The 13041-nt window shown below is 37.0% G+C and overlaps 1 protein-coding gene across 1 annotated transcript in view; it reads right to left on the bottom strand.

Annotated features, from left to right (window-relative positions):
- Window positions 1-12509, bottom strand: part of tmem176l.4 (transmembrane protein 176l.4) — a 12704-nt gene extending 195 nt beyond the window's left edge. The window contains exons 1-7 of the mRNA XM_056476304.1: window positions 12413-12509; window positions 10034-10268; window positions 7714-7830; window positions 7560-7616; window positions 2379-2597; window positions 533-652; window positions 1-455 (exon numbers count right to left, since the gene is read on the bottom strand). The exon at window positions 1-455 is cut by the window's left edge and continues 195 nt beyond it. Coding sequence (XP_056332279.1) covers window positions 399-455; window positions 533-652; window positions 2379-2597; window positions 7560-7616; window positions 7714-7830; window positions 10034-10207 — 744 coding nt within the window. The 5' untranslated portion in view covers window positions 10208-10268; window positions 12413-12509 and the 3' untranslated portion in view covers window positions 1-398. The remainder of the gene's footprint in view (window positions 456-532; window positions 653-2378; window positions 2598-7559; window positions 7617-7713; window positions 7831-10033; window positions 10269-12412) is intronic.
- Window positions 12510-13041: the final 532 nt, after the last annotated feature.

Genomic DNA, 13041 nt, shown 5'->3' with positions numbered 1-13041 from the left:
CATTCTATTGCAAGCAAAAAAAATAACCCAGCAAGCATTTTTTGTTTTAAAAGATGTCTAATAGATGTCTAATAGACATCACGACATCTCGACTAAGACATGGCTAAACTTGGGATGTCAGTGAACATCTAATAGACATCTAAGAATAGGCCAAAACTAGACTAGTCATCAAATAAACAGAAATGTATGGCTACAGACATAAAGTCTGTCTATATAGTCTATATAATCTGTCTATTTGAGTCTAGTCTAGTTTTGGGCTATTCTTCTTCTTGATTTTCATTGACAGCACAAGTTTAGCCTTGTTTCAGCCAAGCTGTGTACGTTTAGATGTCTATTAGACGACTATGAAACACAAAATTGTTTGCTGGGAACTATGATTATTTTCAGTGTTTGTCTTTTCATGCAGCACCAACAGCGTCATCGTCCAGAAGTGGCTTTTTAAGATCTGGATCCTCCTGTAAAACCACAAACAAACATAAACACACAGAAACAATCAAGATCACAGTGGATTTAATGGTGTTTGATTCAATACCTCAGCATCCTCAGTATTCTTGCACAAAGTTTTCCCAGTCAGAACACAGAGACTGATGGTCACGCAGAGCTGAAGCACCGACAGCACGATCATCATGATATCCAGACCTCCGCAGATCATCTACAGATGGGAAAAAAACAAGTTATCAGCATTTTAAAAGGAAAAAAACGTACTGACAATATAAGGAAGCACTAACATAAAAAGAAAAGGAACAAATAAACACGTATACAGTGCATCAGGAAAGTATTGATAGCGCTTCACTTTTTCCACATTTTTCATGTTACAGCCTTATTCCAAAATGGATTGAATTTATTGATTTCCTCAAAGTTCTACACACAATACTCCATAATGACAATGTGAAAAAAGATTTTTTGAAATTGTTGCAAATTTATTAAAATTAAAAACCTGAAAAATCACATGTACAGAAGTATTCACAGCCTTTGCTCAATACTTTGTTGATGCATCTTTGGCAGCAATTACAGCCTCAAGTCTTTTTGAATATGATGCCACAAGCTTGGCACACCTGTCTTTGGGAATTTTTGCCCATTCCTCTTTGCAGTACCTCTCAAGCTCTATCAGGTTGGATGGGAAGTGACAGTGCACAGCCATTTTCAGATCTCTCCAGAGATGTTCAATAGGATTTAAGTCTGGGTTCTGGCTGGGCCACTTAAGGGCATTCACAGAGTTGTTGTGAAGCCCCTCTATTGATATTTTGGCGGTGTGCTTTGGGTCATTGTACTGCTGGAAGATGAACCGGCAAGGTCAAGAGCACTCTGAAGCAGGTTTTCATTCAGGATGTCTCTGTACATTACTTCATTCATCTTTCCCTCTATCCTGACTAGTCTTCCAGTTCCTGCTGCTGAAAAACAACCCCACAGCATGATGCTGCCACCACCATGCTTCACTGTAGGGATGGTATTAGCCTAGTGTTGAGCGGTGCCTGGTTTTCTCCAAACGCAACACCTGGCATTCACTCCAAACATTTAAATTTTAGTGTCATCAGACCAGAGAATTTAGTTTCTTATGGTGTGAGAGTCCTTCAGATGCCTTTTGGAACATTCCAGGTGGGGAGTGGCTTCTGTCTGGCCACTCTACCATACAGGCCTAATTGGTGGATTGCTGCACAGATGGTTGTCCTTCTGTAAGGTTCTCCTCTCTACACAGAAGAAGGCTGGAGCTCAGACAGAGTGACCATCGGGTTATTGATCACCACCCTGACTCAGGCCCTTCTCCCCCGATCACTCAGCTTAGATGGCCGGCCACCTCTAGGAAAAGTCCTGGTGGTTCCAAACATCTTCCACTTACAAATGATGGAGGCCACTGTGCTCATTGGAAATTTCAGAGCAGCAGAAATGTATCTGGAACCATCCCCAGCCTTGTGCCTCAAGACAATCCTGTCTCTGAGGTCTACAGACAATTCCTTTGTCTTCATGCTTGGTTTGTGCTTTGACATGCACTGTTAACCCTGCGACCTTCTATAGACAGGTGTATGCCTTTTCAAATCATGTCCAATCAACTGAATTTACCACAGGTGAACTCCAATTAAGCTGCTGAAACATCTCAAGAATGATCAGTGGAAACAGAATGTACCTGAGTTCAATTTACAGCTTCACAGCAAAGCCTGTGAATAAAACTCATGGTATATAGATTGGGGTTTTAACTTATACATTCTTGTATTCAATACAGAACTCCTATTAGTAAAACAAATCGGTTTGAGCTTTCATTTATCCCCTCAGCTGTAAAGCTCTCAAGTTAGGGTGGATTTGTATTGTACAATGTTCAATAAAGAAACACTTGTATGTTGTTATTTTTGGAGATGAATTTTATACAGAAATGTAATCCTTACGCTGAGGAGATTGTTGTAGTACTGACACATCTCCAGTTTCATACTCTCTTCAGGGGTAGGCGTTCTGTAACGGTCGTAGCTTGAATAGTAATAATTACTATCATAGCTCTCACATGTCCAGTGTCGCCAATGTCCAAATGAAAGGTCAAGTGAATACAGCACAATAGCTGTGATGCCCAGTGCAGCGCTGACAACGTTCATTAACATTCCTATCATCAGCTGTAAAACACAAACAGAAATATACATTTATAATTATGTAAATCTAAATATAGTCAATTACGCTGTAAAACAGAATCAACTCTTCAGCTTATACATTGATTAGCCTGACTTAAAGGGCACCTATTATGGCTATTTTACAAGATCTAAAATAAGTCTCTGATTTCCTTAGAGTGTGTATGTGAAGTTTCAGCTCAAAATACCCCACACATATTTATCTGACAGAAGCTTCTCTGTTCGCCTAGGGGAGTTTATGTACTCGTCAGCACCTCTCTCATGTGGATTAGATTAGATTAGATTAGATTCAACTTTATTGTCATTACACATGTACAAGTACAAGGCAACGAAATGCAGTTTAGGTCTAACCAGCAGTGCAATAGCAGCAAGTGCAGGATACAGGTATAAGTTATAAAGTGCAGTTATAGAAAAACTATGGTGATATTTACAGATGGATGTACTATCAACATTATATACAGGTTGTATTAGCTATGAACAGATTTACAATAAATGAATATATGTACAGGATGCTATTAATAATCAGGAGTGGCAGATAGATAACATAATTACAAATGTCCATGTGCAGTGGGTATGTCCAGTTCAAGTAAATGAATCAGTGCAATGAATATGTGCAAACTTTAAATGTGCAAATGTTAAATAGTGCAGTGATTGTGAGGAGTATACGTTAGAGGAGTGTGGGGGGTGTATTGGGGGGGCAAAAGAGTCAGTGAGGGGCAGAGTTCAAAAGGGAGACAGCTCTGGGGAAAAAGCTGTTTCTCAGTCTGCTGGTTTTTGTCCGAATGGAGGAGTACCTCAAGGTTCCATTCTTAGACCTATTCTGTTTTCCTTATATCTGCTTTCGTTAGGATCTGTTTGTAGAAAGCATGGGATTCCATTTTATTTTTATGCAGATGATGCACAGCTTTATTTGCCCTTAAAATGGAAAACGGCTGGGTCCATAAAACAATTGTTGGCAGTGGTGTAAAGTAACAAATTACAAATACTTAAATTACTGTAATTAAGTTTTCTCAGGAATTGTAATTTACTGAGTAGTTTTATGTGTACTTTTACTTCCCCTTGAGTACATTTTCAGTACTTTTACTCCACTATTTTCCTTCAACCTGCAGTCGCAACTTTATTTTATTCTTGTTGTCTGTTGGGATTGGCTAAATGGAAAAATCAGTCCTGTAATTTCCGTTCAATCAAATCGCACATCGAAAGTAACAACCTCAAGACATGGGCATTTTATGAATACAGCAAAGTGTTTGGAAGCATTAAAATCGTCCAACAAGATGTCCAAATTCTTTACACGCATTGACCCAGAGACTGTTTAGACACTGAAGAGAAGATGATGTTAGCTGTTTGATGACTATAACACATGGCTAAAGGGCCTTAAACAATAAATTAAAGCACTACAGAATGTTACGTTTACACATGCCTGCACAAATTGCATGTGAACACATCAGCCATTCACAGCATAATACTCACTACTCACTACTCGAGTACTTTTACTCATACTTTGAGTAATATTTACAACAGATACTTTTACTCTACCTGTACTACATTTTTAGGCAAGTAATAGTACTTTTACTTGAGTATGATTTTTCAGTACACTGATTGTTCGACTGTCTTAAAGACATTAAATCTTGGTTGGCACTAAATATTTTAATGTGCAATGAAGAAAAGACAGACGTGGTAGTATTTGGATCCGGGGGAACTCAGGATTGTCTGGATCTTGGTGTGTTAAATATAAATGTAAAAAACCTGGGTGTTATTATGGATAGTGACTTCAAACTGGATAAACAGATTAATTCAGTAATTAAAGCTATTTTTTTTCCAGTTGAGGCAATTATCCAAATTAAAGAATTTTTGTCTTTTAACGACGTTGAAAGGGTTATACATATTTTTATCTCAACTCGGCTAGATTATTGTAATGCCCTCTATGTGGGTATCAGCATTGCCAGACGTACGATAATTATCATATTTGTCTGATAATTTCGACCTCTGTACGATGTACGATCAATAATGAAAAAAATCCTATAATGTACGATAATGTAAGAATTTTATAGCATTTAAAATTTATTTCATTGTAATCTTATGGGGCTTCTATACTTACTGATCTAGCTGCATCTTTTGTCTACTGTCTGTGAGGAGAATCTCATCTTATGTCACATCTTATCAGCCATTCAACGTGAAGAATCTCTCTCTCTCATGAGTTAAGCCTGGTTTATACTTCTGCGTCAAGTGATCGGCGTGACCTACGGCATAAGCCTTGTGCATAGCCCTGCATTTATACTTCTGCGCGCTGTTTTTGTTGCTCTGCAATACACTTGCACTACACTTGCAACGCTAGCTGGCAGTAGGTGTCCATGTTTCTCTGTGTTGAGTTACTTCGCTGGTGTTTTGTTTTTTCTGAACGCTTCCTTAATGTACAAGTGGCTCAAACTTGTTCGTTTTGAGGCTGGAACCGGCGGACGTGCAACAACTTTAATCATAAGGTAAACACAAAACAACAGTCTCCATCCAGAGCTCCTTCACAGGACTTTACACTTTTAAACATCCGCTGCATCACGCTCGCCTCCTCCCACACTCGTCAGTGCTACAAAGCCGACCAATCACAGAGCTTGCGCTACGCATACGCATAAAATTTTTTGAGAGGTGCGCGTCAGCGAGGGCGAGGGGCTATGCGTCCACGTGTAGGCTGCGCCGTAGCATACCCGTGCACTTGACGCAGAAGTATAAATCAGCCTTTAACATTCCTGCCGCTCACGGCCGTGCTTAGGTCAGTAGTTTTCAGGTTGAATCGTCAAGTCGATCGTTTAAGCAATGAAGTTTTAAAAAGTAGTGCTGAAAAGGGAGGTGAGAAGGACAGGGGAGTTTGTCCTTGATGTTCTCATTTTTCCCCATTCAAATGCATCATGTGAACGAGTTTTTTCCAAAGTTATTCTCATTAAAACAAAGCCACAAAATCGGCTCATTACAGATCCTCTGAATGGGCTCATGCACACCTCAAAGTGTGTTAAAAATTTGGGAGGGTGCGCTGCTTTCAAGCCAAGCAGCACTATGTTACAGTCCAATTTGAACCGCAAAATGAATCCCTCAACACCTGGCAACACGCAGGTATCCAATGACAGTGACTTGGAGGTGGACTTTGAACCTTCTAAAGTACACCTAGGTTATTATTATTTTTTACGTATTGTGGTAATTTGCACGTTGAGTCAGAACGCAATTTGTGTAGAAAATAGCTGTATACTCCCCGTTTGATTTGTGTAGAGGAGCTTCTCTTCATTTTCCTCCAAATACGATCATTTTGAGGTTCTGATATGATACTTTGACATTTGCAATCTGGCAACATGATGCTCAGTGTTGCCAGATTGGGCGGTTTTGCCTCCCCCCTTCCAATGTGTGATGACTGGGTGGGTTTTTTTTTTTTTTTTGGCATGTCGGTGGGTTTTGGACAGTTTTGGGGCAAGAATCAGTCAGCTACATCTGGCAACACTGATGAAGTTAATTGTGGTTATTTGCTGAAGAAGAAACACAAACAGGAGCACATTACACCCATACTGGCTTCTCTTCATCGGCTTCCTGTACAGTTTAGGATACATTTTAAGATTCTAGTTTTGGTGTTTAAATGCCTAAATAGACTAACACCAAGATACTTGTCTTTATTAATTCGATCATACACTCCATCAAGGGCACTTAGATGTGCTGATCAGCTACTTTTAGGCTGTTCCACGCACAAGGTTAAAAACCAGGGGGGACTGTGCCTTAGCAGTCGTGGCCCCTAAACTCTGAAATAATTTGCCACTTCATCGGCTGGCCGCAAGCCTGATAGTGTGATAGTATGCTGATTTACTAACTGCTTTGATATGACTATTAAAACTCAGATCTGACTCCAGAGTCACACCAAGATTCTTGACCTTATTTTTTGTTGTTTGACCCTTAGAGCCACGCATTCACCTTGAGAACCTCATCTCTGTTCCCAAACGCAATCACTTCAGTTTTCTCTTTGTTTAACTGAAGAAAGTTTTGGCACATCCAATTGTTAATTTCATCAATGCATTGGCAGAGGTTGTCAATGGGGCTGTAGTCATTAGGCAGTAAGGCTAGGTAGATCTGAGTGTCATCAGCAAAGCTGTGGTAGGAGATTTGATTTTTTCTCATTATTTGGCTCAGAGGGAGCATATAAAGGTTGAACAGGAGAGGTGCCAGAATCGAGCCTTGTGGGACTCCACATGTCATGGGTGTCCACCTGGACCTATGGTCACCTAAACTGACATAGTAACCTCTTCCTTCAAGGTAAGATCTGATACCATATGATACCATATGAGTTTTAATACCATATGAGAGTCATATGTCTGTTGTTTTTGTCCTTTGGTTTCGATGGTGTATGTGTGTACAGCACTTGTTTTTAAAAATGTGCTTCATAAATAAACATTGACTTGACTTGACTTGATAAATAATGTTGTACAACTCTTTGAAACTGCCACTTTTAGGCTTTGATCCAGATTATGCTGTTTTTGGTGACTGTCGCTATAAATTCAAATGAGATTGTGCTCTTTTCAAAAGAGGGAGGAGCTACAAATGCCTATCTGTCAGCATAGTGGCAGATTAAAAAAACAAGACTAATGAGGGAGAGATCGCTACTAATGGCCGGTGCTTTCACTCTCTGATGACACGTACAAAGGGGGAATGTTAATCAATGTGTTTCTGCAGATTTTTTTTATTAAGTGTGATTATAAAAAAAATCATTAATACATTTTTGCCATTAGAGGATGGTTTTATTCACAGATTGTGGCTGTGTTTAAACCCCTTATAAAAACTGATTTTTGCATAACAGGTCCCCTTTAAATCATCCTTAATACTTGAATCTTAATCAGATTGAAACCTGACCATGTTTATTTTACAGTTCAGAGACAGAAAGACTTGCAAAACTGGAAATGTCAGATTCATTTACCAGAAACTTACCAGACAAGAGGAAGGAAACTTCGCTGCCAGAACACACACAATGCCAACTACAATGACCTAAACAGCAAATACACAAAAACATTTCACATGCTCTTTATTAAATGCAATCTTGTGTTCACTGATTAAACTGAACAATATGGGACCAGAGTCTTACCACACTACCAATCCAAAAGGGTCCGAAGGCTATGAGGTACATGTTAAAATAATATCCAAGGCACATGAACAAAATCCCCATTGCAATATTGATGACGCCAATGATCATCTGCACAATCTATGAAACAAGACAACATGTTAGGTAATAGTTTGACACTGTAAGTCAATCAAATTTTGGCACATTTTTAAAAATGTGGTAAATAAGTATTGTAGCAAGAAAAACCACAGTGTGCGCACATCCTGGAGATTATTGATGGCTCGTGCTCAAACCAAACACAATAGAAAAAGTGAAAAAATAAATAAATATCGGCACAACTTTATCTCTCAAAAACAGATTTAATATCACAACGTTTCAACCTACATGGTCTTCATCAGGTCACACAAGAAAACGCAACAGAACTTAAGATATAGTAAATATAACTATATATAACCAGGCCCGTAGCCAGGGAGAGTTAGGTAGTTCGAAAGGTCCAGTATTAGTTCCATACAGTTTTGACTGCTATGCCATTATAAATTGTGAAAATAACTCATCGAAGAAGGCTTTAAAGATGAGGAGAATCTGAAGTAAAGACATCTTTCACTACTGACCTATTGTATTGTTGTCAAATAGAGGATGTTTTATTTATATTCCTTTATTCTTTATATATATATATATATATATATATATATATATATATATATATTATTATTATTATTATTATTATTATTATTATTATTATTATTACATTTTAGGAGTTTTCACCTTTATTTGATAGGACAGTGGAGTTGAGACAGGAATACATGGGGAGCAGAGAGAAGGGGAAAAGATTGGCAAAGGACCTCAAATCGAACTTGGGTCGCCACGAGCACCTCAGTGCTATATGTCAGCACACTTCACCACTAGGCTATTGGCGCCGACATATTCCTTTATTCTAAATCTTTAGGAAATGTTTTTGGTACATCAAAAATTGTGGTTATTATGACCACTCGACAAGCAGACTAATGCAGAAATAAATAAAATGTCTTAAAATGTCACTAAAATGTATTTAAACTATAAATATTTAACTTTAAATAGATAACGAGTCGAATGACTGCAAAAAGGCCCACTTTTTGAGACAAAAGAACCACCCCTTGCACCTGGCTGGCTATGGGCATGATAACTATATCCCCTGATAACCCCATGTGTTTCCTGTGTGACCTGATGAAGAGCATGTAGATTGAAATGTTGTCATATTAAATCTGTTGTTTGAGAGTAAAATTGGCAGTGTGCTGATTTTTATCTTTTTCTATTGTTAATGAGTATTTTCACAATATTTCTAAAACATATATAGGATGTATAAATATATATGTATATGCAGCAGGAAAAACACATCACAATTTTTCCCTGGTAAATAAATTTGTAAAGGAGCTGCTGATATGAAATTGAAGTAAATTGTGTTTTAAAATACGCCTATGAAAATAGTTAAGAGACTTGCACATTCTTATTTCTCTGGATTTAAAATGTAAAGTCATGTGTTTGATTTAAAAAATATCTTGTTTTATTCTGAAATAAAATTGTGAAGTTAAATATTTTAGTGCCAAATTTGTCATTCAGAACATTTGCTTTGCATAAAATAACAAAAAGTGTACCATGTTTACATTATATTTTAGACAGCACAAGATTTTTAACTTCTGAGAAACAACTGAAGAATAATATGGCCTAATGTTAAATTAATTGATTAATTAATTCATTCATTCATTCATTTTCCTTTCGGCTTAGTCCTTTTTTTCATCAGAGATCACCACAGCAGAATGAACTGCCAAATTATCCAGCATATGTTTTACGCAGCGAATGTCCTTCCAGCTGCAACCCAGTACTGGAAAACATCCATACACACTCATTCACACTCATAGACTGCAGCCAATTTCGTTTATACAATTCACCATTAGCACATGTCTTTGGATTGTGGGGGAACCGGAGCACCCGGAGGAAACCCACGCTAACACGGGGAGAACATGCAAACTCACACCAACTGGTCCAGCTGGGGCTCGAACCAGCGACCTTCTTGCTGTGAGGTGACAGCGCTAACCACTGAGCCACCGTGAAGCCTATTTTATATTAAATATTGCAAATATTAATATTACAATTTTTTATATTTACTCAAACCCATAATTAATAATTCATTAATCTCTTAATTAAAATGTATGAAATAACCTAAATACAACCAAACATTTTTGAGCATCTCAGATGTTTTGCATGTTTCAGATTCTAATAAATCCATCTAAAGTAGCCTTAAAAGCATAAAACTTGATGATAAAAAAATGTGTTTTGCAATTAATGTATTAATAAGAGTCTGACTGACCCCAAGACCAATGTGGACGCTCTCCAGCTTTCCGATCATCATCCGAGACACAGAACACAGTGGAGTGTAGCACAGATAACCCAGAATCTGGCACAGAATGGGCCATTTACTCTTCGGGTTTGAGGTGACGGTGATGACCGCCAAACCCTCACTCTGAGATACGGTCAGAGGCATGTTGTAGACAGATGTGAAAAACTTCCCACAGGTAACAACGGCCAAAACTCCTGTTTGTTTACTGTAAGAAACAATTATAAGGAAAACAAATGATCACTTTTGCAGCAGGACCATCTCTGTATCTTTAATATATCACAATAAGTACAGTAACACTTTAAAAATATATTTTTTAAACTATTATTTAGCATGTAATATTCTACATGTAATATTCTACACAGTCGTACTGACTGACTGAATTGATTATTAAAACAAAATTTACTTAAAGGCATATTCACCCCAAAATTGACTCTCAAGTGGTTCCAGAATATTTTTGGACACACTAAAAACAAAATGATTCATTGGATTTACATTTTTATTTAAGGTAAGTGGTTGCAAACAATTTATATGGGCTGAATTTAAAGAAATTAAGTTAAACATTACTACATTTAATATGTTTGTTTAAACTTGTTTATAAGCCCATATAAATTGTTTGCAACCACTTACCTTAAATAGTGCAAAAGCCAATATTCTTTTTAAATTATTTTATTAAGGATATTTAAATAGTACAAACAACAAAGACAATCAGACAAATAAACAAACAAACCCCAAGCGCTGCCAATTAAATAAAAATATACAAATGTATCTGTTTAACAAAAAAAATAAATAAATAAAATCAAAAATCAATACAAAAGAAGTCAAAACTCTCTTTAATATATATTTTTTTCAGATTTTTGAGGAAACCGATTGCAACAAACTATTTAATTTCAAAAACTAATCCAAGTGAGTACTGTGAACTTACTCCATTTGAGTAAACAAAGCAATTTGAGCACAGTAAAACCCAGTAAATGAAGAGAACTCAAACCAACTGAGTACTGTAAAACTCAATAAGTTTAGGCAACTCAAACCGTTTGAGGAAACCGATTGCAACACACCATTTGAGTTAAAAAAAATAATCTATATGAGTACTGGGACCTTACTCCATTTAAGTTGAAGTAATGAGGTATTTAATTAACTCATTACCCTTAACACTGAGTTTTCAAATGAGCAGAATTAACTTTCATTAAATTTTGAGTTAACTACACTCATTTCATTTGATAAAGTTGACTATTGGGTTTTACAGTGTAGAAAGGATTGGAGAGGTTCCCAAAGTTTCCCCAATTTTTCCAAAGGAAGAAAGACTGGCAACTGAGAAATCCACATGGAAATAGTTGGAATTTAAGAAGTAGACCATTTTAGTAAAATACATTTCTTAGCTAGAAATGTAAGTGTTGTAAACAGAGGTTTGAGGTCTGGGTCAAAAAGGTTTTCAGGAATGTCATTCAACAAAAAAAGTGAGGGGGAGAAAATAAAATGTTTTCCTATTATCTCCTGGATTGCAGAATGAACCCCTCTCCAAAATGGTCGGATGTGAACGCAGGACCAAAATAAATGAGAAAAAAAAGTGCCCTTAGAAGTTTTGCACTTAAAACAGAGGTTGGAAGAAGCTGGGAACATTTTATGTAGACGAACAGGTGTAAAATAAAACATAAAATTTTGTTAACGTATGGAAATTGAGGTATATGTTGGAAAAATACTATCACAGATCTTGGACCAATCTTCAAAATTAAACAGACCTCCTAGACCCCTTTCTTGGTTTCAAAGAATCAGAAACGGAGGAATCAGAGTAAACTAATAAGGAATAGAATTTAGAAATAAGCCCTTTAAAAGAACTGACTGACAACATGGTTTCTTCCAGTTCCGATAATTTAAAATGAAATTTGTTTTGCTTTAATCGGGACTCTATAAAATTCAGAATTTAAAGATATCTTAAAAAGTCTCTGGAGGGAACATCAAACTCTGTTAAAAGCAGATATGCTGAAGAACGTTGGAAACTAGCCGTACACATCCATAGCAGGAAAACAATAATATTGCAATATATACAACAAAAGTCAATGACTATCGGTTTCCAACATTCCTCAAAATATCCTCTTATGTGTCCAACAGAAAGAAATTATAACATTTATTGTCATTTTTGGGTGAACTGTCCCTTTTTGTAACCTTCATAAAAGTTTTATATGAGTTTGTGCAATAGCACTAATGCATTATTCATTGCTTTCTATGAAGAAATTGATGATGCTGAAGTTTAACAACAGTTTCTTCATCACCTTTAACAGTCTTGTCCAATTTTTGTCTAGTTTTTAAGTATTGGAGAGCTTTAAAAAAAAAACATTGGTAACCTAAACTCACCTTTTCTGGCACGTCTGTATGGCACGTCTCAGTCGGTCCACAGTGAATATGAAATCAATCTGCTTCTGTTTTATCTCTTCATTCCTTTTTTCTTTGATGGAGGTGTGGTTTTGTTTTTTTCCCAGCAACAACTTCCTTGTGACTATAAACTGGTATAACAGGACTCAAAAATCCACTTCAGATGCCGTTTTGTATGTATTGTATGTGCGGTTTTGCATAAATACAAAGCGAACAGTAACAGATATCACCACTGAACAACGTTAAAGTCATATTCAAATTCATATCATGTATACTTGATAAATAAGCTAACATACCTGTTGATGATGACTTCAAACCTGTTTGAGTTTCTTTTTTGATGTTAAACACAAAAGAAGATCAGGTAACAAGGTGGTTTAGTGGTTAGCACTGTTGCCTCACAGAAAGAAGGTCACAGATTTGGGCTGGGTCAGTTGGCATTTCTGTGTGGAGTTTGCATGTTCTCCCCATGTTCGTGTGGGTTTCCTCCGGGTGCTCCAGTTTCCCTCACAGTCCAAAGACATGTACGATAGGTGAACTGAATAAACTAAATTGGCTGTAGTGTATGTGTGTGGATGAGAGTGTATGGATGTTTCCCAGTACTGGGTTGCAGC

The sequence above is a fragment of the Danio aesculapii genome, chromosome 16 (genome assembly GCF_903798145.1).
Source record: "Danio aesculapii chromosome 16, fDanAes4.1, whole genome shotgun sequence".
NCBI lineage: Eukaryota > Metazoa > Chordata > Actinopteri > Cypriniformes > Danionidae > Danio > Danio aesculapii.
This window is presented reverse-complemented; position numbering and strand designations above follow the sequence as displayed.